Consider the following 26,056-nt stretch of genomic DNA (forward strand, 5'->3'; position numbering starts at 1 on the left):
TAGGTACTCCGAATCAGTAACATTAACGATGACAGGAGGTTCCATAAGGAAGCATATGAGAGAGCCAGTGACAATTTAAACAAATACGAGGAAATAGTATTTATTTATCAATGAGACTCAAGGAGCAATGATGACACGAGGTGTAAAGATGTCACGCAGTGCCCTCATGGGAGCAGATATTTTCAAAGTACCTTCACAAGTTCGAGAGTTTGGGAGTTGGAAATGAAATGAGCGTATGGCATCGTTGGCCGGGAGGCCCATCCGGAAAAGCTGGGCCGCCAAGTGCAAGTCTTATTTCAGTCGACGCCACATCGGGCGACTTGTGCGCCGCTGATGAGGATGATGATGATGATGATGATGACAACACAACACCCAGTCCCCGAGAGGAGAACATCTCCAACCCGGCCGGGAATCGAACCCGGCCACGCTTGCATGGGAAGCGAGCACTTTACCTCGCAGCTAAGCAGGCGGACAGTTCGGGAAATAAAAGACAAGAGCAAACTGCATCAGAATTACTAATGGAAGTGTTGACTACGTCCACTGCTGCTCTAGCTACTAGTAATGGTTATTGAGTTTAGCCTAAGTTTATTCAGCTCCGCCTTGCTATTTTTGCATTTGTGTACATCAGATTTTATTACATTTTTATACAAAGAGTGACAGTTTTACCCTCCCTCTGAGCTTGGCCGTGGACCTAAGTCCATTTTGAGTCATGTGTACATATTGTTTGTGACGTCATTACCAACAACGATTGGCTGCTGGGATTTGGTACTCCTTGGAAACGAAATAAGACTGAATTTGGTACTCTTCATCATGAACAGCAACTCTTAGGGGGAAATATATAACGGATACGTTATGTTTTGGCATAAATAACAAGTTTTTAATACATAGGTAATGTTTCTGAGTAGTACTGCCACATGTTATTACATTTTTCAATTTTTCGGATTTGGTACCTTCTGGAAAGGAGCTTGTCAAATTTTATATGACGATAAGAGGCGTGAATTCATGGGGGAGCTGAAATTTAATATCCATTTGTTGCCGTATTGAGAGCTCGCAGTGACCATTTCTAAAAGGAACCGCGGACTGTCGTTCGAAACCAAGGTCGGTCACAGAAGCGAATCTAGGCCTCAGACGCCCATGTTTGATGTTTTATCACCAAAGAATATCCGAATAAACTTGATTACTGAAACGATCATTTTAAATTGATGTAAAGGCGAAAGATAGCGCAGCCGAAGGAGGGAAACGTGTTGTCGGAAAGCGGGACCTGTGTTATCACCAGCGTCATTCAGTGGCTGTAGCCATGTGTACGTCCGCTAGATATCAGCCACTTCCGCTCGTTTAGGAAGCCAGTCAGTCAGGCTGCAGCTCTCGGCTGATATACTACAACTACAGAGCGGCAAGTTAAGTGTTTACCTTTCTGTGTTTTCCTTGTAACATACTTATTAAATTTCGTTCGTGTTTTTCTTTTTAAGAGGTTTAATTTCGAGTTTTTGTATTCGTAAATTCATTTAGTCTGAAGTGCAATAGTTGCTCACTGAACCGCCAGCTACACATCTCATTAGTGCATCAGCGTCCATTGGTGACACATCGGGAGTGTAGCAAGTTGCATATCTAGAACTCTGTCTTCTTTTATTGCTCACTTCTTCAGTTAGTCTTACTAGGATGGCTAAGATGAGTGCATGCTTTTTGCGGGCGCAGGAGGAGCTGGCCGCAGTTTGCGAACAGCTGAATGTGTTTTGGCTACGGTCAATCACCTTCAGGCCGCTCCTTCAGAGTGTAGTGGTGGCGGAGAATCTGGCGCGTCGCGTGGGTCACCACAGGTGTCGTTTATTTTGTCCACGGGCTACGCTTCCGTGGTACCTCCTAGTGTCCCCGACATTGGAGCCGTCCTCAACAGCAAGGTGAGTGGCGGGTGGTAACGCGTTCGCGTCGCTCGAGTTGGAAGGCCCATTCACCCCTTGAGTGCACAGGTGACCGGTCCTTCAGCAGGGTGCAAGCAGGAACACGTGGGCAGGGATTTGTTAATTATTGGGAGTTTCAATGCTGGCGCGTTATGGAGCCCCTTAGGAAGATATCACTCAGGACTAGGAAAAAAGCCAATGTGCACTCAGTATGTCTGCCGGGAGTTCTCATGCGAGCTGTGGCAGCGGCCTGGTCTGAGGCTATCGAGCGAGCAGGGTGCAGTCCTCTGCAAATTGTGGCTCACGTCGGCATCAGTGACGCCCACCGCATAGGTTCTGAGGCGGTCCTAAGTTCGTACAGGCGGCTGGCGGAGGTGGTGAAGGCTGCCGGCCTCGCGCAGGGGGTGCCAGCAGAGCTCGCAGTTTGCAGCGTCGTTCCCAGAATTATCGGTGTTCTTTGGATTGGAACCAAGTGGATGGTCTCAACCAAAGGCTTCGTCGACTCTGTGACGGTCTTGGCAGCTGATTTCTAGACCCTGTGTTATCGTCTGGGGATTTGTAGGACCCCCTTTGATAGGACAGGGGTGCACTACACAAAGAAAGCAACTACTCGGGTAGAAGAGTACTTGTAAAGTGCACAGAGGTTTTTTTTAGGCTAGGCAGTAGTTTGCGGTGCTCTGATGAACACAATCCGTTCGATATGCAGCAAGGGAAACCGAACGGCTTTCAGAATAAGGACACCTCAGCTGTCATAATTTTATCAGTAAACTGTCGAAGTATTCAAATTCCCGAATTTACTGCCCTCCAGGGAAGTTCTCACGCTCAAATTATTCTTGGGACCGACCTGGCTGAAACCCGAAGTGGAAAACTCTGAGATATTTAGCGAGTATATCGGAAAGGGGAGTGTTCATTGAACTTCACAAAAATTTTGTCTATATTGAGGTCGAAGTTGAGTGTAAAACTGAAGACATTTGGTCATTTGTAACAGGTGTAGGCGAAACCAATTTAATTGTTGGATGTTTTTACCGGGCAACCGATTCTGCCATGAAAGTTCTAGAGTCATTGAAATAGCACGTAAATAACCAGATCATGCAATACTAGCTGGAGGCGACTTTCAAAAATGGTTCAAATGGCTCTGAGCACTATGGGACTTAACATCAATGGTCATCAGTCCCCTAGAACTTAGAACTAGATAAACCTAACTAATCTAAGGACAGCACACAACACCCAGTCATCACGAGGCAGAGAAAATCCCTGACCCCGCCGGGAATCGAACCCGGGAACCCGGGCATGGGAAACGAGAACGCTACCGCACGACCACGAGCTGCGGACGGAGGCGACTTTAATCTACTGAGTATAGACTGGGGTGTCTCTGGATTTTTTGCGTTGGGGGGGGGGGGGGGGGGTACAGACACACAGTCATGCGAAATATGTTCGACTACGTTTTCTAAAAGCTGTCTTGTCTTGAAAAGCTAGCTCGGCAGCTCACACACAGTGGACATATCCTAGACCTTTCGGCTACAAATAAGCCGGACCTTATCGAAAATGTCTGTATAAGAAGAGGATAAGCGATCGTGATGTCATTGCAGTAATTGTGATTACGAAAGTTAATAAATCAGTCTGGAGATCCGTACCACAATTGTTTTATTGCTGGTAACTGTATGGCAGGTATTTCAGTATGTTCCACAGTTCAACGTCTTAAACTGTTGTAAATGTTTGCAGCTACAGTGTACCACTTTTGACTGAGCTGCAGTTACCAAGAAGTGGTTTTGGTTTCTACAAGTGTGGCCAGTCAGTTCACAGTCCTATGTTCCGTTGGTCCACAGGATAGTATATGTCATTATAAGACATACTGTAAGTGAAAGCTCTTAAACCAACTGCAATAAGTTAACACAATTAATATTTTACATGACAGGCTTGTTTTGGCTTAATTGCCATTATAAAGCACCCTACAAAAATAAGATTATCTATATGTAAATCGTGGCTGTTCAATATTGATATTTGCTTTGCTACTTTCATCTATTTGGAAGCTATGACCATACTGCATCTGTAGTAAATTTTATCTGTCAAGCAGCAGTATGTAAAATTTATGTAATACATCTTCTCTTAACCAGTGCTCATTCAGAACACAACAGAGAAGAATCAATCTGAAATGACCATTTCCAGTTCTATTCACTTTTTGCATAGTGACCGAACATTCTGGTAAAATAGCATAAAATCATTTTTCTGGATTGCTTTGTTGAGAATTTATTACTACTTTGGTTTCAGATTCCTGTTTCTCATTAAACCTTTCTACTCGCTGGTCTGATCTATCATCTTTTCTATTTTTTAAAATTATTACCACATTAACTAAAAATCCATTTGGATTTTTTTAATTTATTTTTTTAAACACAGCTGTCAATGTTTTCTGCAATCTTTAGAGCCTAACTACCCAAGTGAAATTTGTCTGGTTTTAAGTTATTACTGGTAATGCATTTATTATGATTTAGAAATACTGCCCCTAAAGTGTCACCTGATATAGCACATAGTCAATTATCCTGTATGTATAGATATTGCTCACTGATTTGATGTGCATAACTGCACTTATTACCGTCTTGAATTCGCAATGGATGTTCTCGGCTTTTCTAATTGCATTTCTTGTTTCGTTTATGGCGTCGTTTTCACTCTGCTAGGAAGAGAATTCGTCCCCAAATTCGCAAAGAAACCTCTATAATTTTCTTTGCAGACATTGGAACCTCCTTTGAGGTTTGTTTGGTACTTCAAACGTTTTTCAAGTGTTTATTCATCTGATGCATCCTAATGCTATGTAGAACATGGGTTTAACAGTTTGGGGCATCGATATTTTTCGGAATAGGATTGCCAGTTTAAAGAAACTCGTTTTGTTACACTCAGTTCTGTTCATGAGCATAGGTTTTACTTACATTTCTTACATTAATCTGTTTGTACATGTCTGTCAATTTCACGTGTTCTGTATATATCTGTCGAATCCTTTTTCACTTAATTTTGATCATTTCTCTCACTTTGTATTGTCTTTTGAGAATGAGTGACGTTGTGTGCATATTTAACAGCTTGAGAATACGATCACTTTTCACAAGGAAGTTTCTCCTTTCCTTCTGTCAATGATAGAAATCCTATCTTTAGAGTTTCCATGTCACTGTTATGTTGCTTCATAATTTGGACTTTCGAGTTCACAGTTTTTATCAGATCCACTTTTTCTTCAGGTACACAAACACGACAAGACCACGGAAAATTGTCATTTATAAATTTTAGATTAGCTTGCTGGCATCTTTCATGCCACCTGAAGTTAAATGTTACGCAGGTGATGACTTTCAGAAAATATTTTTCACATTCCTTACATGCTGAAGTATCGTCGATTGGCTCTTCTCTGGATATCGAAGTGTTACTTCACTGATGTGTTGGCACCATCCTTCAGCTGCTATTCCAGAAAGCCCAGTAAATTATCTGGTATATCTGTGACAGTGTCTCCTACATTACTTGAATATCTTTGTTTCATATTTCATAGCCCTACTTTTTTCTTGTGATAATTTTTCCTTGTCTTTATTTCTACTACAATTTAGACTTAGTTCATTTGTTTAATCGCTGTCTCTGCCCGTCCTAAAACAGCCTTGGTTTGTGTGCAGGATGAGCAGAAGCAGTGTAGATAGCTTGTAAGGATGTTGTAGGGGAAGCTGTGCTGAGAAATAAATAGTAAGGAAAAAATCGATACTTTGCGTCGTTTCCCAGTTATTTAACATTGAAGTTAGCCAATGAGATCGTCACGCGCCCAAATTCAAGCAGCCTGCCAGAGACAGTGCTGCCAAACGTGACCTTCGTTTGGTTTCCTCAAAGCGAAAACACTTAGTTTTTGCTCATGTAGCTTAAATTTATGTCTTCCAAAAAAGGCGTATTTTAACTGATAATGAACATTTCAACAATGTATCTCCCAGATTAACAGGTAATTATGTCTTGAAGCATTTTAACGTGTAAAAGTGCTTGAATTTGCGCGCGCAACGACCTGATTAGCTAACTTCAGTGCTAAGTAACACTGAAATTGCACAACGTATGGAATGTTTTTCTTAACAATTATTTCTCACCACACTCGTCCCTGCAACACCCTCCCGATCTTTTCAGACTGTTTCTGACCAACCAGTATTGCGGGACTTACAGCACAGAGAGTTTAGCCATCAACGTTACATGGTGACGTCGTGGCATACGTCAGTAACACCGGAACGATATTCTGGCCTTAACTTGAAGCAGTACAGCGGAAGGCGGGAGTTATGTTAGCTGAAACCAAAGTGCAAGAGATGACTGTCCTGTGATTGTAAAAGACAGGGACAATCTAAATCTATCTGAAGGAAAAGATTCGATCTGTAGAAGTGTTTCTAGTTGTTGTCGAACGTCTTTTAAGCACTGTAGCAACATATATCTCAGGTATGTACAAACTACAACAATTCAGCACGCTCAAAATGATTTTGTAAATGTACTACTACGCATCTTACTTGTTGTGAACTTCTAAGTTTGATTACCCCTGCAACACTATTAAGACTTTAGGTTAGGTTAGGTTAATCTTGACATTGGCTTGAATTTGGCTTACTGACTACATGTATAGGACTAATTATTCTTTACTTATCTGAGTGCAAATTGCAATACCCTTTTGTCTTAAATAATTTATTAGTTCTGTGAATCAAGGACTCTGCAGTGTAAAAAAGATTCTGAATCTTGCCTTAATAACTAAACGCAATTTCTGAAATTTTTCCCACACATCTTGTCAACAACAGTGATATCACACAATACTGTATGCCTCTTATATATTTAAGAAATTCAATTTTAATTCATGTTACAGTTTTATTTTTTGGATACTCCATTACTGCATTGAATCAGTGCTCAATCAAGTAACCCTTCAAGACTCATTTAAAACTGTTTATGTCCGTTATTACTTTTGTTGAAGTGGGTAATGCGTTATACAGTTTGATGCCAGGATGAGGAATGCGATAGTGCTGTATTTGTCCTTTGTATATGTGGATAGCTTATTTCTCATGTTTAGTAGCTATTTACAGATGAATTATGGGTGCCATGTGGAGTGCTACTGTTTAGTTTTTCTTTTACAATTACAGCATTATCTGGTAGGTATATACAAAGAAGTGGTAGTATTTTATATTTCCTCAACAGCTGCCTGCATGATGACATTTGGTCCACTATTTCCATTAATTCTGTACTCAAAATGATTTAAAACTTGTACCACTGTTTTCCAAAATACTACATGATATTTGAATACTGAGAGAGCATAAGCAAAATATGTGGGCTGGAAGTCTTCACACACAATAGAAAATGGCACATATTCACCTACAGTATCAAAAACGTCCACAGAATAGTCTATATATTGAAGAAAGAGGGACTTCAAACAGCATATAGGACAGACAATACAGCACAGAAAAAACTCAGAACATAGGAGACACCCACAGATAAGCTCAACAGATCAGGAAAATATCAACTCACATGCATCACTTTTCAATCAGTATTCGTAGGACAAACATAGTGCTCACCGCGTTTTACGTAATAAAAAGGCGTTTATAAAGAAAGAAATTACGCAAAGTACATTAACATGTGCGCACAGTGTCCTTGGAACACAAAAGAAAAAGGATCAGTCACAACAAAACGTTAATAGTAACACATATATACACGAAACATTTGACATGCAAAAATCAAGTTTTTCAAAAATCAGGGGATACGTTAACTCACCCAGACTTTTAGCTTTTGGTTTGCAGATGACAAGCTATCAGTGCAGGAAACCATACTAGTGGTCCTGCAAAACCGTATAATGTAAAATCACGATAAGAAGCAAAACGAAGAAAAACTTCCTTTAGACTCACTTTGTTAAATTACTTACAACCTAAAATACGTTCACTTTTCACAGTTTTTCAATAAACAAAAACCCACTGATGATGGCCCAGACGTGCTCTAACATTTTTGGGTAAAAAAAAAAAAAACAGTGTGTTGGCAAAAAGGCGGAACCCATAACCTATAAAGTGTGTTTTCTGTTTTTCAGAGAGTTGAAAATGAGTTACCAGGGAAGTGTAAACGACACAGACATTGAAGCTGATTTGGATGAGATGGCATCAGATTCTGCTCGTGTACACGACGAGTCAGTTGATGAGATGCACACAGCGGCCAATTCATCTGGGGCACATGTTCCCATTGTAACACGCCAGCCTTCCCATATCAGTGAAATGCTGGAGGACCTGCCATTGGGCTATCGAGACTCGTCACTTGTAAGTCTCCCTATCTATTATTTAGGTAAATTACTGGTTCTGAATACTGAATTCTATTAGTTTACTGTATTTTTAATGTTGCATTAGGCTATCGACTTTTTGCACGGTACTGAAGGATAACTTACTCCAAAAGGTCACGTTTGACAGTTACTGAGTTCCTAACGAGGTACCTTTGTGACACATACCCTATCAAACTTCTTTTCTCACTCCTCCACATAACCTGATGCTGTTAATACATAGTTAGTCAGTTTCATGTTCTGCTGATCGTTTGCACATCAAACTGCAATATGTAGACTGAGTAATTTTACATATACTTCACAACTTAATTTTTAAATATGGCTACATGGTGAACATTTATAAAGTCCCTTCTTAACTATGTTTACCATTGTAAGTTAGTAATTCTTACCAACAAACTTTTACACAGTACAGTAATAGAAATTTTTTTCAATGAGAAACTTTTTTAGTTTGCTTACAAATTTTACTTTGATCAAATATTTTTATTCCACAATCATGCACCTCTTTTTGTGTAAAGACAGCCTTAATAGGAAACACGCAATGGTATTTTTCCTTCAGGTATGGTACTTATATGCACAATTGTTTTTTGAACTGCATTGGATTATTTACAATATGCAACATGAGGAACTTCTGGAAAATGATGTCAGCATGTAGTTACTGACATCTCTCCTATCATATTTCTCAAAGAGGGGTTTGTCAATGGTATATTTCAGTCTCACTGGAGAAATGCCTTGTATTAGTGATGCATTATGTATTGAATATAAGATAGTGCTTATTATAAGGGAACAAATCTTTAGTACTCTATAAGAACCACCATCAAAACCAGATGAACTTTTATTTTCGAGAGAATGTATAATTTCCTTAATTTCAGAAGGAGAAGTTGGTGATATATTCATTCATATGAGTGAATATTATGAAAGTTACATTTTCGATGTACTGCAGTGATTTTGTTCTTGAACTGTTTGTTCTGATGTTTTCTGTTATATTTAAGAAAACTATTAAATATATTTGCTACTTATGAATCATCATATATCGTCCCTCATTCAGTTCGGTAGTGATGTTATCCTGTGGCCGATTTCCCTGTCTCTCATCTCACTAAATTTCATGTAGCCTTCAGCATGTTGTCAGAATTACTGATTTCTTACATATACGCAAATTTCTTAATTTTTAATAAATTTTCACGGTAGTTTTGAGTGGCTTTTGTAGTGTTTAACTACTGCAGAATCTCTGCTCCTTCTAGCCGAATACATTTAACATCTTCTTTCAAAAGATATGTTGATTTAGCTTGTGATCCATGCGTTTTTTCCATGGTTGTTTAAAGTTCTTTTTGATTAGCTTTTTCAAAAATGCATTGAAATGACGAGAAATGTTTCTTCTAATCAGCAACAGTTTATATTAAACTCCAACTGAATTGTACTTCATGTTTAGACAAGAAAGCCCCCACACTGTCTAATGTTTGTCCACACATCAGTGCAAAGGAACAAAGGAAGTTTAGGGTTTAACATCCTGTCAAAATCGAGGTCATTAGATATAGAGCATAAGTACAGGTTTTTTTGAGGATGAGAAAGGAAATGAGCCATGCCGTTTTGAAGGAATCATCCTGGTATTTGCCTCAAAGGAATTGGGCAAATCACAGATAAATCTAAGTCAGGGTGGTCTCATCCATATTTTAAACGCTATCCTTTCAAATTGAGTCTAGTGTGATTACCACTGATGTACCATGCTCGGTGTCCTCTGTGCATCCATTGCTTTCAGTTTTCACAAGGTCACCACAAAAAATTGTCTGTTGTCTCATTTAATATAAAAATACTCATAAATCAATCATAAATGTTTGCACGTATTTTCCACTCGCCAAATACGTGATTAAGCACACCTCACTCAAGTTGGGCTCACTCTGCTGACATGCAAATCATACAAAACTGACATGAGTGTACAAATATTACTGTTCTCGAATATTCTCCGTACCTCAGTGTTAGATACCAACATTATGCACCCCGTGACCTGCTTGGTAGGCTAGACTCACTTATTCACACAAGGCAGATTCTGCATGTGCCAAAGCCACACCTACCTCAGATGACAGGTATCTTTGCACCAGCTGTGGGCAAATCCTCGATAAGCAATAAGTAAACTGGAAACTTAGTTAAAAGGATCCTAAAAGTGAAAATCCCAAATTCTTTCTGCTAATGATAAAAAACAGCAACAGAGCTGTGTCAAATTAATTGTAGCTCCGATAATTTTAACATTTTACTGCATTTTCTTTTACAGGTTCTTTATTTACCACATAAATTACCGAAAAAAATGAAAAATCAAAACTATGAAATTGTGTAGAGTTCTATTTAACTTAAACATTCCTTAACAGATATAGCAAAACACATTGATAACATCATGACATTAAGCGCTTTTGTTAGTATCGAATCTAAAATGAGCAAAATGTGTAAAATACCATGAAATAGGTTACATACTTGTCTGAAAGACATTCTAAGGAATTAATCTATTCACTGAAAAGAAAGACTTTATTTATTGTGAAATTAGCAGATTTGATCAACTATGTGCATAAGAATACAATAAAATTTCAAAAATTCCGTCTGCTATTAGAAAAGCATATCAATCTGTTCTCTTTTATAGCAATTGCTACAAGTATGAAAAAGATTAATGCACACAGGGGACAATGTTTCCTTTTAGGGGTTGCATACATGCATGCTTGAAAGCTGTAACATGCCACAATGTAATGCTTCTGAACGTTGTCATGTTTCTCATAATGCAATGTCTGAGCGGGTCCCTTGTTGCTTACCTGGCACCTACTCCGTATACCTGGTTGGTGGTTTATGATATGTCAGGCAGAATTAGATCGCTTGAAATTTGAACTAGCTGGCTGAAGTAGGTAAATGATCTTTGGAACTGAGTAAAGGTAACAAGCAATAGATAAAAGGAGAATAGCTCTTCACCATAATCAACGAAATAAATCTGACTTGTTACCTGACATGGGAGGGGAAGAGTGTTATCCAGCTGTAGGCCACATTAGGGTGCAGCTGACTTCTAGCAAAGAAACTTAATGGAGAGAGTTAATTAGTTAGTTACTTGCATGTTCCATTGATCAATCTCATGCTAACAGTTATGATGTGGAATGTGTCAAGTGCATAAGAAATGCGCACATGAATGAAGGTCTTTTTTTAAAAAAATGCTTAAAATCTTTGTTACCTACCTCATGCACTTAAATGGCACAAAATACATGTATTATACCTATAGATTTATTTATTCTTATTCAAAAATTCATCTATGGAACAGAAGGAGTTGTCAAGGAGATATGATTTCAATTTATTTTTAAAACTGTTACTGCTGTCTGCAAGACATTTTATTTCATCTGGTAATGTATCGAAAAGTTGTACTGCGACACATTTTACCCATTTCTGTGCCAAAGATAAGTTAAGTAGAGAATAGTGTATTTATTTCTTCAGGTATTATAATCATGAATGTCAATGTTGTTTTTACACTGGTCCATGTTGTCGAGAACAAATTTCATTACCGAGTAAATGTACTGTGAGACTGTTGTAAGAATTCCTTATGCTTTAAAGATATGCCTACAAGATGTGCGACTATAAGCCCCACACATTATTCTAACCATTTTCTTTTGAGCAGTGAATAGTTTTTGTCTAAGTGTTGAGTTACCTCAAAATAGTATTCTGTATGACATCAGAGAGTGAAAGTATTCAAAGTATGCTAGCTTGCTAATTTCAATATCCTCAAAATTATCAATTACTCTGATTGCAAAAGTTGCTGAACCTAGTCGCTTTAGGACATTCAAATGATGAATTTTCCAATTGAGATTCTCAACTATATGTACACCCAAAAACATAGTATGCTCTACCCCATCTATTGACTTCTGTTGATGTGTTATATTTATTGAAGGAACTGTACTCCTTGCATTAGAAAATTGTAGGTACAGTATTTCTTCAAAGTTCAGAGCAAGCCCATTAAAAAAAAAAAACTAATCAATAACTTTCCCAAAGACATTATTTGTATCATTTTCTATTTGAGTTCCTTTAACTGGATTATTAATGATGCTTGTATCATCAGCAAACAGTGTCAGTTTAGCTTCTTCTTTCAAGTAAGAAGGGAGGTCGTTCACATATATCAAAAACAGAAGGGGACCCTTGATCGAACCCTGTGGAACACCTTGTGTAATTTCACACCAGTTATATAAAGTGATAAACTTCCTTAAATTACTTAAACCATATAAAGAAACTTTTTGCTTGCTCTTAGGTAGATATGACTTTGACGACTCACATGCTATACCATTTATACCATACAATTGTAATTTCTGTAACATAATGTCATGGTTCACACAATCTAACACTTTGAGTAAGTGACAGAAAATTCCTGTTGATGACATTTAACTTTTTAAAGGATCCATTAAGTGGGCAGTAAAATTGTATATTGCTCTCTGAGTGGGAAAGCATTTTTGAAATCCAAACTGTGATTTACTAAGTATCCCATTACTGAAACTTCCTGGCAGATTAAAACTGTGTGCCCGTCGAGACTCGAACTAGGGACCTTTGCCTTTCGCAAGCAAGTGCTCTACCATCTGAGCCTCCGAAGCACGACTCACGCCCGGTCCATACAGCTTTACTTCTGCCAGTATCTCGTCTCCTACCTTTCAAACTTTACAGAAGCTCTCCTGCGAAACTTGCAGAACTAGCACTCCTGAAAGAAAGGATACTGCGGAGACATGGCTTAGCCACAGCCTGGGGGATGTTTCCAGAAAGAGATTTTCACTCTGCAGTGGAGTGTGCAGTGATATGAAACTTCCTGGCAGAAGCGTCATGCTTCGGTAGCTCAGATGGTAGAGCACTTGCCCGCGAAAGGCAAAGGTCCCGAGTTCGAGTCTCGGTCGGGCACACAGTTTTAATCTGCTAGGAAGTTTCATATCAGCGCACACTCCACTGCAGAGTGAAAATCTCATTCTGGAAACATCCCCCTGGCTGTGGCTAAGCCATGTCTCCGCAGTATCCTTTCTTTCAGGAGTGCTACTTCTGCAAGGTTCGCAGGAGAGCTTCTGTAAAGTTTGGAAGGTAGGAGATGAGATACTGGCAGAAGTAAAGCTGTGCGGACCGGGCGTGAGTCGTGCTTCGGTAGCTCAGATGGTAGAGCACTTGTCTGCGAAAGGCAAAGGTCCCGAGTTCGAGTCTCGGTCGGGCACACAGTTTTAATCTCCCAGGAAGTTTCATATCAGCGCACATTCCGCTGCAGAGTGAAAATCTCATTCTGGAAATATCCCATTACTACTGGGATGGCTAGCCACTCTTGAGCACATTACTTTCTCTACAGTTTTTTGAAATTGCAGTGAGAAAGTATGTTGTTGTGGTCTTCAGTCCTGAGACTGGTTTAATGCAGCTCTCCATGCTACTCTATCCTGTGCAAACTTCTTCATCTCCCAGTACCTACTACAACCTACATCCTTCTGAATCTGCTTAGTGTATTCATCTCTTGGTCTCCCCCTACGATTTTTACCCTCCACGCTGCAATCCAAAACTAAATTGGTGATCCCTTGATGCCTCAGAACATGTCCTACCAACCGATCCCTTCTTCTGGTCAAGTTGTGCCACAAACTTCTCTTCTCCCCAATCCTATTCAATAGTTCCTCATTAGTTATGTGATTTATCCATCTAATCTTCAGCATTCTTCTGTAGCACCACATTTCGAAAGCTTCTATTCTCTTCTTGTCCAAACTATTTACTGTCCATGTTTCACTTCCATACATGGCTACACTCCATACAAATACTTTCAGAAATGACTTCCTGACACTTAAATCTATACTCGATGTTAACAAATTTCTCTTCTTCAGAAACGCTTTCCTTGCCATTGCCAGTCTACATTTTATATCCTCTCTACTTCGACCATCATCAGTTATTTTGCTCCCCAAATAGCAAAACTCCTTTACTACTTTAAGTGTCTCATTTCCTAATCTAATTCCCTCAGCATCACCCGACTTAATTCGACTACATTCCATTATCCTTGTTTTGCTTTTGTTGATGTTCATCTTATATCCTCCTTTCAAGACACTGTCCATTCCGTTCAACTGCTCTTCCAGGTCCTTTGCTATCTCTGACAGAATTACAGTGTCATCGGCAAACCTCAAGGTTTTTATTTCTTCTCCATGGATTTTAATACCTACTCCGAATTTTTCTTTTGTTTCCTTTACTGCTTGCTCAATATACAGATTGAATAACATCGGGGAGAGGCTACAACCCTGTCTTACTCCCTTCCCAACCACTGCTTCCCTTTCATGTCCCTCGACTCTTATAATTGCCATCTGGTTTCTGTACAAATTGTAAATAGCCTTTCGCTCCCTGTATTTTACCCCTGGCACCTTTAGAATTTGAAAGAGAGTATTCCAGTCAACATTGTCAAAAGGTTTCTCTAAGTCTACAAATGCTAGAAACGTAGGTTTGCCTTTCCTTAATCTTTCTTCTAAGATAAGTCGTAAAGTCAGTATTGCCTCACGTGTTCCAGGATTTCTACGGACTCCAAACTGATCTTCCCCAAGGTCGGCTTCTACTAGTTTTTCCATTCGTCTTTAAAGATTTCATGTTAGTATTTTGCAGCTGTGGCTTATTAAACTGATTGTTCGGTAATTTTCACATCTGTCAACACCTGCTTTCTTTGGGTTTGGAATTATGATATTCTGCTTGAAGTCTGAGGGTATTTCGCCTGTTTCATACATCTTGCTCACCAGATGGTAGAGTTTTGTCAGGACTGGCTCTCCCAAGGCCGTCAGTAGTTCCAATGGAATGTTGTCTACTCAGGGGGCCTTGTTTCGACTCACGTCTCTCAGTGCTCTGTCAAACTCTTCACGCAGTATCGTATCTCCCATTTCATCTTCATCTACATCCTCTTCCATTTCCATAATATTGTCCTCAAGTACATCGCCCTTGTATAGACCCTCTATATACTCCTTCCACCTTTCTGCTTTCCCTTCTTTGCTTAGAACTGGGTTTCCATCTGAGCTCTTGATGTTCATACAAGTGGTTCTCTTATCTCCAAAGGTCTCTTTAATTTTTCTGTAGGCTGTATCTATCTTACCCCTAGTGAGATAAGCCTCTACATCCTTACATTTGTCCTCTAGCCATCCCTGCTTAGCCATTTTGCACTTCCTGTCGATCTCATTTTTGAGACATTTGTATTCCTTTTTGCCTGCTTCATTAACTGCATTTTATATTTTCTCCTTTCATCAATTAAATTCAATATTTCTTCTGTTACCCAAGGATTACCCTGGTCTTTTTACCTACTTGATCCTCTGCTACCTTCACTACTTCATCCCTCAAAGCTACTCATTCTTCTTGTACTGTATTTCTTTCCCCCATTCCTGTCAATTGTTCCCTTATGCTCTTCCTAAAACTCTTTACAACCTCTGGTTCTTTCAGTTTATCCAGGTCCCATCTCCTTAAATTCCCACCTTTTTGCAGTTTCTTCAGTTTTAATCTACAGGTCATAACCATTAGATTGTGGTCAGAGTCCACATCTGCCCCTGGAAATGTCTTACAATGAGAAAGTATATTGGTCGGTAATTATTGACATCAGTGGTGTCCCCTATTAGTAGAGAGGTTTGACAATGGCGTATTTTGACCTGTTTGGGAAAATATCTTGAGTTAGTGATGCATTCAGATGTGACTCAGAACGTCAGCTGTAACTGCTTCACATTGTTTTAATATCTTCTTAGAGATGTCATCTACTGCAACAGAACATTTATTTTTCAAAGGTTTAATGATTTTCCTTATTTAACAAGCAGTTGTTAATCGAAAATTAATCTGACCAGGGTTTCTCAAAACTGACTCTTCCATGTAATGCATGGCTTTTTCTTTTGAACTATTCTCACCAATTTATTTACCTACACTTAAGAAATGGTTGTTCAGTACATTAGCTACTTGCGTGCTCTTGGTGAAGATGCTATCATTTTCTTTAATAGTAATACTATCTACCCCAGTGGTTACTTTTCCTGTCTCTCTTCTAACAAAATTCCATACTGATTTCATTTTATTGCCCGAGTTGATAATTTCAACTCTAATATAAATAATTTTTGATTTTCTGACAACTTTTCTCAGTATGTTGCAATAATATTTATAGCGTAAAATTACTTCTGGGTCTTTACTAATTCTTGCTGCCTCATACAATTTTCTTTTCCTTTCTAAAGACACTTCAATATCTGTAGTGATCCAAGGTTTCTTTGAAAACTGTTTGGTTTTACATTTAGTAATTTTTTGAGGCAACAGTGTTCAAAAAGGAATATAAATTTATCAAGAAATATGTTGCACTTATCATTGGCATTTGTCTCACTATGTGCAGCTCACCAATTAACATTCCTCAAACTTTCTCTGAAGTGCTCTATGAATACTGGGCTGAGCAGCCTTACACTTTTACTTAATAGTTTCTGAACTGTACACCCTGCTAAGCTATTTAAGTTAATCAGTTGTGCATCATGGTCTGATAATACATTTATCACAGGGAAAACATGAATTAGTTTTACATCCTCTTGCTGTACAAATACATTATCTTTTAGAGCTATATGTGTAGGGAAATTGATCACTGATTCTAAGTTATATGTCATTAATAATACTTCTATTAATTTTTCCTATCAGAAATGCTTAGAATGTTTACATTGAAATCACCACAGATTAATAACTTCTTCTTTTTGTCTGCCAAACAAGGGAGTAAAACCTCTTTTTTTAATGAATAGCTCCCAATCTCCTAATAGGGACCTGTACACTGTTGCTAATATCACACTACATTATCTAGCTGTAGTTCACATACAGAAACTTCGAAGTTCTGATTGACACAAAATTTGCTTGTACTTATACCTTTGTTTCGTGTAAAATGTAACTCCTCCTTTTCCATGCAATGTCTACAAGTGTAAGATTATACTCATTTATACTGACATCTTCCATCACCACAGATACATATTGTTAAGGCAGACAAAGTATATCAACCTCATTCTTATTTTTGTGATCATCTAAACACAGTATCAGCTCATCTACTTTATTTTTTATTCCTCTGATATTTTGATGAAGTAAATTGATACTATCCTTAGCTTTATCCCTATTTACTGTACATGAAGCTTCTTTTATTCTATTTTTCTTGATTATTGTGTGTCTTAACCATGGATTTAATCTAACAAACCTGTCTGCCTGGTCCCAGTAACCATAGGGATCATCCCTTGTGTGACTGTGCCCCCCCTTACAGTATCTGCTAATAGAGAAGCTAATTTATATTTCCCCTTCCTATTTAGGTACAGGTCACGTGTAATGTGTTCCCACCTACCAACAGCATCAACTGGAACAACAATTATGTGAGATTTTGTGATTGTGTGGAGCATCCAGTTCAGCTCAGTCTTAACATGCCATACAGCAGTGTTACCCATGGCTGATAATGCTGCTGAGAGACCTCCACAAACCCCTCATTCATGTGTCCACTTTCTGCTCCTATTTTGTCCAGGTCACTCCTAATACTATATCTTGGATTCATAGCCAGGCTGTTTCCTGCTCTCCCAACTATAATTACCTGATCTACATCCTCAAAGTCCCTGCATAGCGTAGCATGGAGTTGGAACAAAACAGTCTTGTTCCTAGGTAGTAGTCATAGAAGGAGAGTAGCCCAGATGGTACAGGACAAGAATGAAGCTCATAGCAAGGAAATAACTGTTTACCCAGTAAGAAATACTTTTTCTGATCATGATGCGCAGTTGGATAAATAACATAGTGCCTTACAGCATGGATACTCCTTTGTGGAAATCAGTTAGAACAATTAATGACTTCAGGACCAACTTTCTGAGAATAGTTTACAGAAGATGACATGGGACATAATTTACAATGAAATCTGAATAACTGAACGTCTCCTATTCAGATATTCTGTGAACTCTCTAAAGCTTTTAACTGTATTAATCATGAAATTCTTCTAGATAACTTAAGTATTATGGTACAAGTGGGACAGTGCAGAAAGATTTGATTCATATGTAACTGGAAGAGTGCAGAAGGTTTAAATTAACAGTACAGATTATCTACAAAAATCAGCAGAGTCCTCTAACTGCAGATGTATCAAGAAAGACAGGGGTCAGACTTGGGCTCATATTGTTCTTAAAGTATGATAATGATGCAAAGGCAGTTCTCTTTGCTGATGATTCAAGTATAGTAATCACACTCTACAAACAAGAATCAGGTGGGGAAATTGTAAGGAATGTCTTTAAGAAAATTGACTCTGTAAATGGGTCTCTGCAAATGGACTCTGACCAAATTTCACAGAAAAGAGTGAATTATGCTGCCACAAAAATCTTCAGTCTTTTGCCAAATTGCATTAATATCTGATTGATAGCTAAACAACATTGAAAAACAAATTAAAAGAATTTCTGAATGACAACTGTTTCTACTCAGTAGATGAATTTTTAAATATGAAGTAGTAACTGCAAAAATAAATAAATAAAATAAAATAAAAAAACATTCTGTAAAGGAAATATGTTAAACTGACATGTTCCACATCATTAAGAAATATCATATTCATGATCTATGGAACAAATATTAATGTATTCTATTGTATTTACCAAATGATAACATATAATTTAATCTATTCCACAATAAATGCATACCGGTATTTCAAAAAAGATTTCTGCACAAGCTAACCAGAAAAGAGAATAAACAATCAGGTAAAAAACTGTGGATCACTAGATGGATTGAAGCATCTCATGAAAGGGAAAGGGAAATTTACCTTTTGGTTGGAAGAAGTAGAGATCCTGCAGTAGTTGTACAATGCAAAAGGTACTCATAATTACTTTAAAAAGTTATTAAAAAATTAAAAAACATGCATATATGTAACAAATCAGTAATTCTGGCAGGGTGCTTAAGGCTATATGACACTTCGTGAAATGAGAGACAGGGCAACTGGCCACAAAACAGGATAACATCTCTACCAAACTGAATGGTAAGACAATATGTGATGATTCATAAGTAGCAAATATATTTAATAACCCTTTCTTAAATATAGTAGAAAACATCAGAATAAACAGTTCAAGAGCAAAATAACAGCAGTATGTTGAAAATGTAACTTCCATCATTGAGTGAATGTATCACGCACCATGTTGTCCGTCTGAAATTAAGGAAATTGTACAATCTCTCAAAAATAAGAGCTCATCTGGTTTTGATGGTGGTTCTTATAGAGCACTAAAGATTTTCCCTTATAATAAGCATTATCTTATTTTCAATACATAATGCATCATTAATGCAAGACATTTTTTGAGAGCCTGAAACATGCCATTGACAAACCCCTCCTTAAGAAAAGTGATAGGAGAGATGTCAGTAACTACATGCTGACATCAATTTCCAAAATTTTTGAGAAAGTGATGTAGCCTAGAATAATACCATATTTGAAAAACAATAACATACTCAGCAAATCACAGCTTCTATTTCTGAAGAGTTTCTCTACTGAAAATGCTATTTACATATTCCCTCAGCAAATTTTACAATAATAAAGCAACAGCAGTTAGTATTTTCTGCAAACTATGCAAGCATTTCAATGCGTGAATCACAACACTCTCCTAGATAAATTGAAGTTTTATGGGATTGATAATATAGTCAACCAGTGGATAGTGTTATATCCAACAAATAGCCTCAGAAAGTTATACTTATCAGTTTAAGCAATATGGTCCAGGAACATAATTTTGTCTTGGGAGAAACCATTTATGTAGGTCAACTGCTGTTTCTCATATGTGTCAACAATCTTACATTTAGTATACAACAAGCAGAATTAGTTCCTACTGCAGATGAAACTAGTATTGCCATCAATCCCAGAACATGTGCAGAAACAAAAGAAATAGTAAACAAAGTTTCTGAAAGTATCACTGACAAGTTCCTTGTATGATCACACCCTCAATATTAAAACGACACAATATATTCATTTCCATCTAGAGCTACTACACCAATAATAAGTGTAACACCTGGTGAGGAAATAATAAATAGGGTGGACACTTCTAAATTCTCAGGTGTCCATACTGATGAGAATTTAAATTGGAAAAAAACGTATTTTGGAAATGCCAAAACAACTTAGTTCAGCCACACTTGCGTTTAGAATGATTGCAAACCTTCCTGAGAGACAAGTCAGTAAGTCGATATATTTTACATGTTTTCATTCAATAATGTCATATGGATAAACATTATGGAACAACTCATCTTGAAGGAAGCAAGTCTTCATTGCGCAAAACATGCTGCAAGTATAATATTTGGTGCTCGCCCATGGTCATCTTGTGCACAAGTGTTTGAGGTGGGCATTCTGACTATTTTTTTACCATATATTTATTCCCTCGTGAAGTTTGTTATAATTAATGCACTACAATTCAAAATGAATATTGAGGTACATATTTATAATACCAGAAGGAAAAATGACATTCATTACACCACATTAAGGTTGTCTTTAGCATGAAAAAATGTGCATACTGCTGCAGAAAAAAATTTTGAACACTTGTCAGGTGATATAAAGTGTCTGGCAGACAGCAAAATAAAATTTGGTAACAAACTGAGAAACTTTCTCAGTGAAAACTCCATCCATTCTGTAGAAGACTTTCTATTACTGAATTGTGTAAAAGATGGTGGGTTGGAATTACTAACTCACACCTGTATATCTGTTCCCTGTTAGTGAAAAAAGTTACTAAACTTCAGAATGTAACTGTATATACAATTTCATTTATGATGTGAATGTAAAATGACTTGTTCCACATCATTACAATATATCGTGCAAAATGTTCTGTGGAACATGTAAGTAACTATCTACTCACAGTGACAAATCCTTGTAAGGGCAGAGTATGCTACTCTGAGTTTGTTCATGAACTTATTTGTGTGTTGATTCCTTTTGACTTTGTTATCCACTGGAAACCTCATCAAACTTTACATGCTGTACTTCATTTTGGGTATAATCGTTAAAGTCTGCTTCTGCAGATACCATTACTAGTTTGAGATTTGTACAACATGAGTGTTTGAGAGACTGAGACAAAATACCTGCTATGGATTAGATGTAGACTTGATCAGCTATCATCTGAGCTGTGTCTGTTAACACTGAGTTTGGACCCTTGATTAGTAGTGGCATGCTTATGTCATCAAAAAATTAGTGCTGAAGAGGTCTATAAAGTCATTGAAAGCATGTTTGTGTAAGTTTAGAATAAGGATGGATTTAATGCAAATCTTTTAGAACCCCACTTTTTGTGATTATGCACTCTTAGGCTAGTTTCATACCTGTGGCATTCTGTCAATGAGACACTGTCTTTTGTAATGAGGGTAAGAATCCGTTCATGCAAAAACTAATGCCATAATACCTTAGTTTGCCAAGTATCATATTGTGATTTACTCAATCAAAGTCTGTAGAAACATCACAAACTATAATAACTGAAAACATTTTTTGTTTAGTTCTGCCCGTAACTAATATATGAGATCATGTATTGTTTTCGTTAAGGAGAATCCTTTAAAATGGTCAAACTAAGAAGCGATTAACAAGTTATGCACAGTTAAACACGATAACTTCCTACACACATTTTAGTAGACTTTTGAGAATGAAACAGGTTCAAAGTCTGTAGAAACATCACAAACTATAATAACTGAAAAAATTTTTTTGTTTAGTTCTGTCAGTAACTAATATATGAGCTCATGTATTGTTTTCTCTAAGGAGAATCCTTTAAAATGGCCAAACTAAGAAGTGATTAGCAAGTTATGCACAGTTAAACATGATAACTGCCTCAAACTCGTTTTGGAAGACTTGGGAGAATGAAATAGGTCCAAAGTCTGTAGAAACATCACAAACTATAATAACTGAAAACATTTTTTGTTTAGTTGTGCCAGTAACTAATATATGAGATCATGTATTGTTTTCTCTAAGGAGAATCCTTTAAAAAGGCCAAACTAAGAAGCGATTAGCAAGTTATGCATAGTTAAACATGATAACTTCTTCAAACACATTTTAGAAGACTTGGGAGAATGAAATAGATCCATAATTAGTGGTAGTTTCCTCATCTCCAACTAAATAGATGGATGTTACCAAAGCATATTAATCTCAACTGGAAAATATCCCACCGAATCAGCAACAGATTTTTAAAATTGTGCTGAGATCATCATCATGTTGTCGTGGTCTTCAGTCTAAAGACTGGTTTGAAGCATATCTCCATCTTATTCTATCCTGTGGAAGTACTTCATAATCAAATTACTGCAATATTGAATCTGCTTACTATATTCATCTGATCTACGATTTTTACCTCTCATATTTCGATCTTTTACTTAATAGATGATTCCTTGATTTCTTATAATGTCTCCTATCAGCCGATGGCTTCTTATAGTCAATTTGTCCAACAAATATCTTTTCTCACCAATTGTATATAGTATGTCCTCATTAGTTATGCTGTCCATCCATCTTCTCTTCAACATTCTCCTGTAGCACCAAATTTTAGAAGCTTCTATTTCCGTTTTGTTTTAACTGCTTATTGTACACGTTTCCCTTCTACACAAGGCTACACTCCAAACAAATACTTTCGGAAAAGTCTCCCTAAAACTTAAATTATATTCGATGTTAACAAGTTTCTGTTTCTCAAAAATGCTTTTCTTACCATGGTCAGTTTTTATTTTACACCCTTCCATTTCTCACATCATCAGTTACTTTACTGTCCAGATTGCAAATCTCATCTACTGCCTTTAATGCCTCATTTTTTAATCCAATTACCTCAGCAATACCTGACTTAATTCGATTACATTCCATTGCCCTTGTTTTGATTTCCTTGATTTTTTCTTCCTTTTACTTTACTGTTAGCTCAATGTACAGATTCAATAATGGTGGGGGTAGGTTACAACCATGTCCCACATTCTTCCCAGCCAGTCCTTCCCTTTTATGCCCTTCAACTCATATAATTGCCATTTGGTTTCCATATAAGCTGTAAATAACTCTTCACTCCCTGTATTTTCCCCCTGCTACCTTCAGATTTTCAAAGAATGTATTTCAGTCAACAGTGACTAGGTCTAGAAATGGTATAAACGTAGGCTTGTCTTTCCTTAATCTATTTCCTAAGAGAAGTTACAGAGCTAGCATTGCCTCGTGTGTTCCTACATTTCTCCAAAGTCCAAAATTGGTCTTCCCTAAGATCGTCTTCTACCACTTTTTCTACTCTTCTGCAAGTAATTCACATCAATATTTTGACTTATTAAACTAATAGTTTAGTAATATTTACACCCATCAACATCTACTTTTTTGGAATTGGAATTCTTGCATTCTTGAACTCTGAGCATGTTTGACCAGTCGCAAATACCTTGCACACTAGGTGGAATAATTTTGTAATGGCTGGCCCTCCCAAGGATATCAGTAGTTCTGAGGGAATTTCGTCTATGCCAGGACCCTTGTTTCGACTGTCAGATTCTTTTTGCACTAACATGTCTCCCATATCATCTTCCTCTACCTTATCTTTTGTTTTCTATGAAATTGTCTTCATGTTCATTTCCCTTGTATAGCCCCTCTGTATATTGTTTCTAACTTTCAATGCTCCCCTCCTTGCTTAGTAGTGGTTTTCCATCTGAACTCTTGGCATTCATAGGTATCTTTAATTTTTCTGTAGGTGGTTTCTATCTATCCTCCAAATATATGTGCTTCTGTAACCTTGCATCTGTTCTCTAACGATTCCTGCTTAACCATTATACATTTTGCACTAGTCTGATTTTTTAGACGTTTATATTCCTTTTTGCCTGGTTCTTTTACTGCATTTTTATATTTTCTTCTTTCACAATAAAGTCAATATCTTACTGATATAGTTGTGGTAGTACAATAGTTTCAGATAGTTGAAGTTGTCCACCTGTTACGAAATTGATGAGGGAAGGTCGAAAGTTGAATGAATGTTCCATTGTTTCCTCGACCATTGGGGTTTTTGACAGCTGGCATATTATTGTTTAGGTGCAGGGAGAAGAGGTAGCTGTGGAGATATGGCCGCCCAGTGTCACAGAGCACTCAGGACTGGAGCAGCTTCTCTCACCCTGTGACACCAGCAGACCATCACATGTGTATTTCAATGACTGTGATAATGACATTTCATATAATGATGGTGACAATCACAGTGATACTGATAATTGTGACTGTACTGATATTGACATCAATGAAAGCAATATTTGTTTATTTCATTTCCACGATTTTTATATTGGTAACTATAACAGAAATAACGAAACATTATCTGTTCTTGACATAGGGAATTATTCATTTTTTAGTTATAACATTCATGACCAAAACTTTTGGTTTGTTAGGTATAGTGGTTCAAACAGTATCCCATCATTGCTACCAACAGTTCATGATATTGTATTTAATATATTTTATATGTGTAGAGACACTGATAATAGCGATTATACTAATACTGTCGTCAATGAAAATGTTTGTTTACTTCATTTCCGTGATTTTTATATTGGTAGCTATAACAGAAATAATGAAACATTATCAGTTCTTGACATAGGCAACTATTCATTTTTTAGTTATAACTTTCGTAACCGAAATTTTCATTTTGTTAGGTATAATGCCTCAAACAGTATTTTGCCACTGTTATCAATAATACGTGATATTGTATTTAGTATATTTTATATATATCACGATAATACTAATATTGGCACCAATGGAAACAATATTAGTTTACTAAATTTTCAAGATTTTCGTATCGGTAACTATAACAGAAATAATGAAACATTATCAGTTCTTGACATAGGCAGCTATTCATTTTTTAGTTATAACTTTCGTAACCGAAATTTTCATTTTGTTAGGTATAATGGCTCAAACAGTATTTTGCCATTGTTATCAATAATACGTGATATTGTATTTAGTATATTTTATATATATCACGATAATACTAATATTGACACCAATGGAAACAATATTTGTTTACTAAATTTTCAAGATTTTCGTATCGGTAACTATAACAGAAATAATGAAACATTATCATTCCTTGACACAGGCAATTATTCATTTTTTAGTTATAATATTCATAATCGAAATTTTGGTTTCATTAGGTTTAATGGGTCATACAGTATGTCTTCATTGTTGTCAACAGAATTCGATATTGTATTTAATAGATTTGGTATGTATATTACTTACATATGTTACAATGAAATCAATATTATGTTAGTGTTACAGTTAGTATTGCTATTGTACATTTTATATATAATCCATATGCACTATTAAACTGAAAATAAAACGATTTTTTGTTATAATGTTCGTAACCGAAATCTAGGTTTTGTTAGGTTTGATGGTTCATACAGTATCTCTTCATTGTTGTCAATAGAATTCGATATTGTATTTAATAGATCAGGTATGTATATTTCTTATACATGTAATAATGAAATCAATATTATGTTAGTATTGCTATTGTATATTTTATAAATAATCCATATGCACTATTAAAATGAAAATAAAACGATAACCTATGGAATGAAGACAACCCTACAATATATTTTCTTTTACTGTGCAACTGCCTGTATGAGTGTCCTGAGCAAACTGCAGTTCTCTTCATGCTCCAGATGAGACTTACTTGAAGTGTAAGTAACATAACGTGCATCTATGACTATTACAAATTTCACTAGAGTCCAACAATTAAATGTAAGCATAAAATGAGAGCACATTTACAGAAGAACTTGATGGACGGATTGCAGAACAAATAAAAATATATTAGGAAGTCACCATCTCTTGAACATACAGGACAAATCAGCTAAGCTGTTCACCTCTTATACTTCTGGATCCGTACACGGTAATTCTGATTATGGCTGAATTAACTGTGAGAAAGTTCTTATTAAACAATGTATAGCCTCTTTTCATAGTTATACTAATTATAGACATATCGGTATC

The 26,056-nt window shown here is 37.0% G+C and overlaps 1 protein-coding gene across 6 annotated transcripts; it reads left to right on the forward strand.

The window, feature by feature from the left end:
- Positions 1-1,344: 1,344 nt before the first annotated feature.
- LOC124619531 (probable serine/threonine-protein kinase clkA) lies at positions 1,345-25,657 on the forward strand. 6 transcript variants are annotated; one of them, XM_047145988.1, is made up of 5 exons: positions 1,406-1,898; positions 3,621-3,752; positions 6,066-6,329; positions 7,945-8,167; positions 24,131-25,657. In XM_047145988.1, the coding sequence occupies exons 4-5, from the start codon at positions 7,955-7,957 to the stop codon at positions 25,394-25,396; spliced, it is 1,479 nt and encodes a 492-aa protein (XP_047001944.1). In that variant the 5' UTR covers positions 1,406-1,898; positions 3,621-3,752; positions 6,066-6,329; positions 7,945-7,954; the 3' UTR covers positions 25,397-25,657. The 6 variants fall into 6 exon arrangements, with proteins under 6 accessions (XP_047001948.1, XP_047001944.1, XP_047001945.1 ...); XM_047145989.1 differs by lacking the exon at positions 6,066-6,329; XM_047145991.1 differs by lacking the exon at positions 3,621-3,752.
- The last annotated feature ends 399 nt before the right edge of the window (positions 25,658-26,056 follow it).

Source organism: Schistocerca americana, chromosome 6 (assembly GCF_021461395.2).
Source record: "Schistocerca americana isolate TAMUIC-IGC-003095 chromosome 6, iqSchAmer2.1, whole genome shotgun sequence".
Lineage (NCBI taxonomy): Eukaryota > Metazoa > Arthropoda > Insecta > Orthoptera > Acrididae > Schistocerca > Schistocerca americana.

Excerpts from the sequence above, each read along its gene's own strand:
- LOC124619531 (XM_047145987.1), top strand. The coding sequence starts at position 1,660 with ATGGCTAAGATGAGTGCATGCTTTTTGCGGGCGCAGGAGGAGCTGGCC. Across the intron at positions 1,899-7,944 it reads GAGCCGTCCTCAACAGCAAG|AGAGTTGAAAATGAGTTACC; the intron begins GTGAGTGGCGGG and ends TCTGTTTTTCAG. Across the intron at positions 8,168-24,130 it reads GCTATCGAGACTCGTCACTT|GTGCAGGGAGAAGAGGTAGC; the intron begins GTAAGTCTCCCT and ends ATTATTGTTTAG.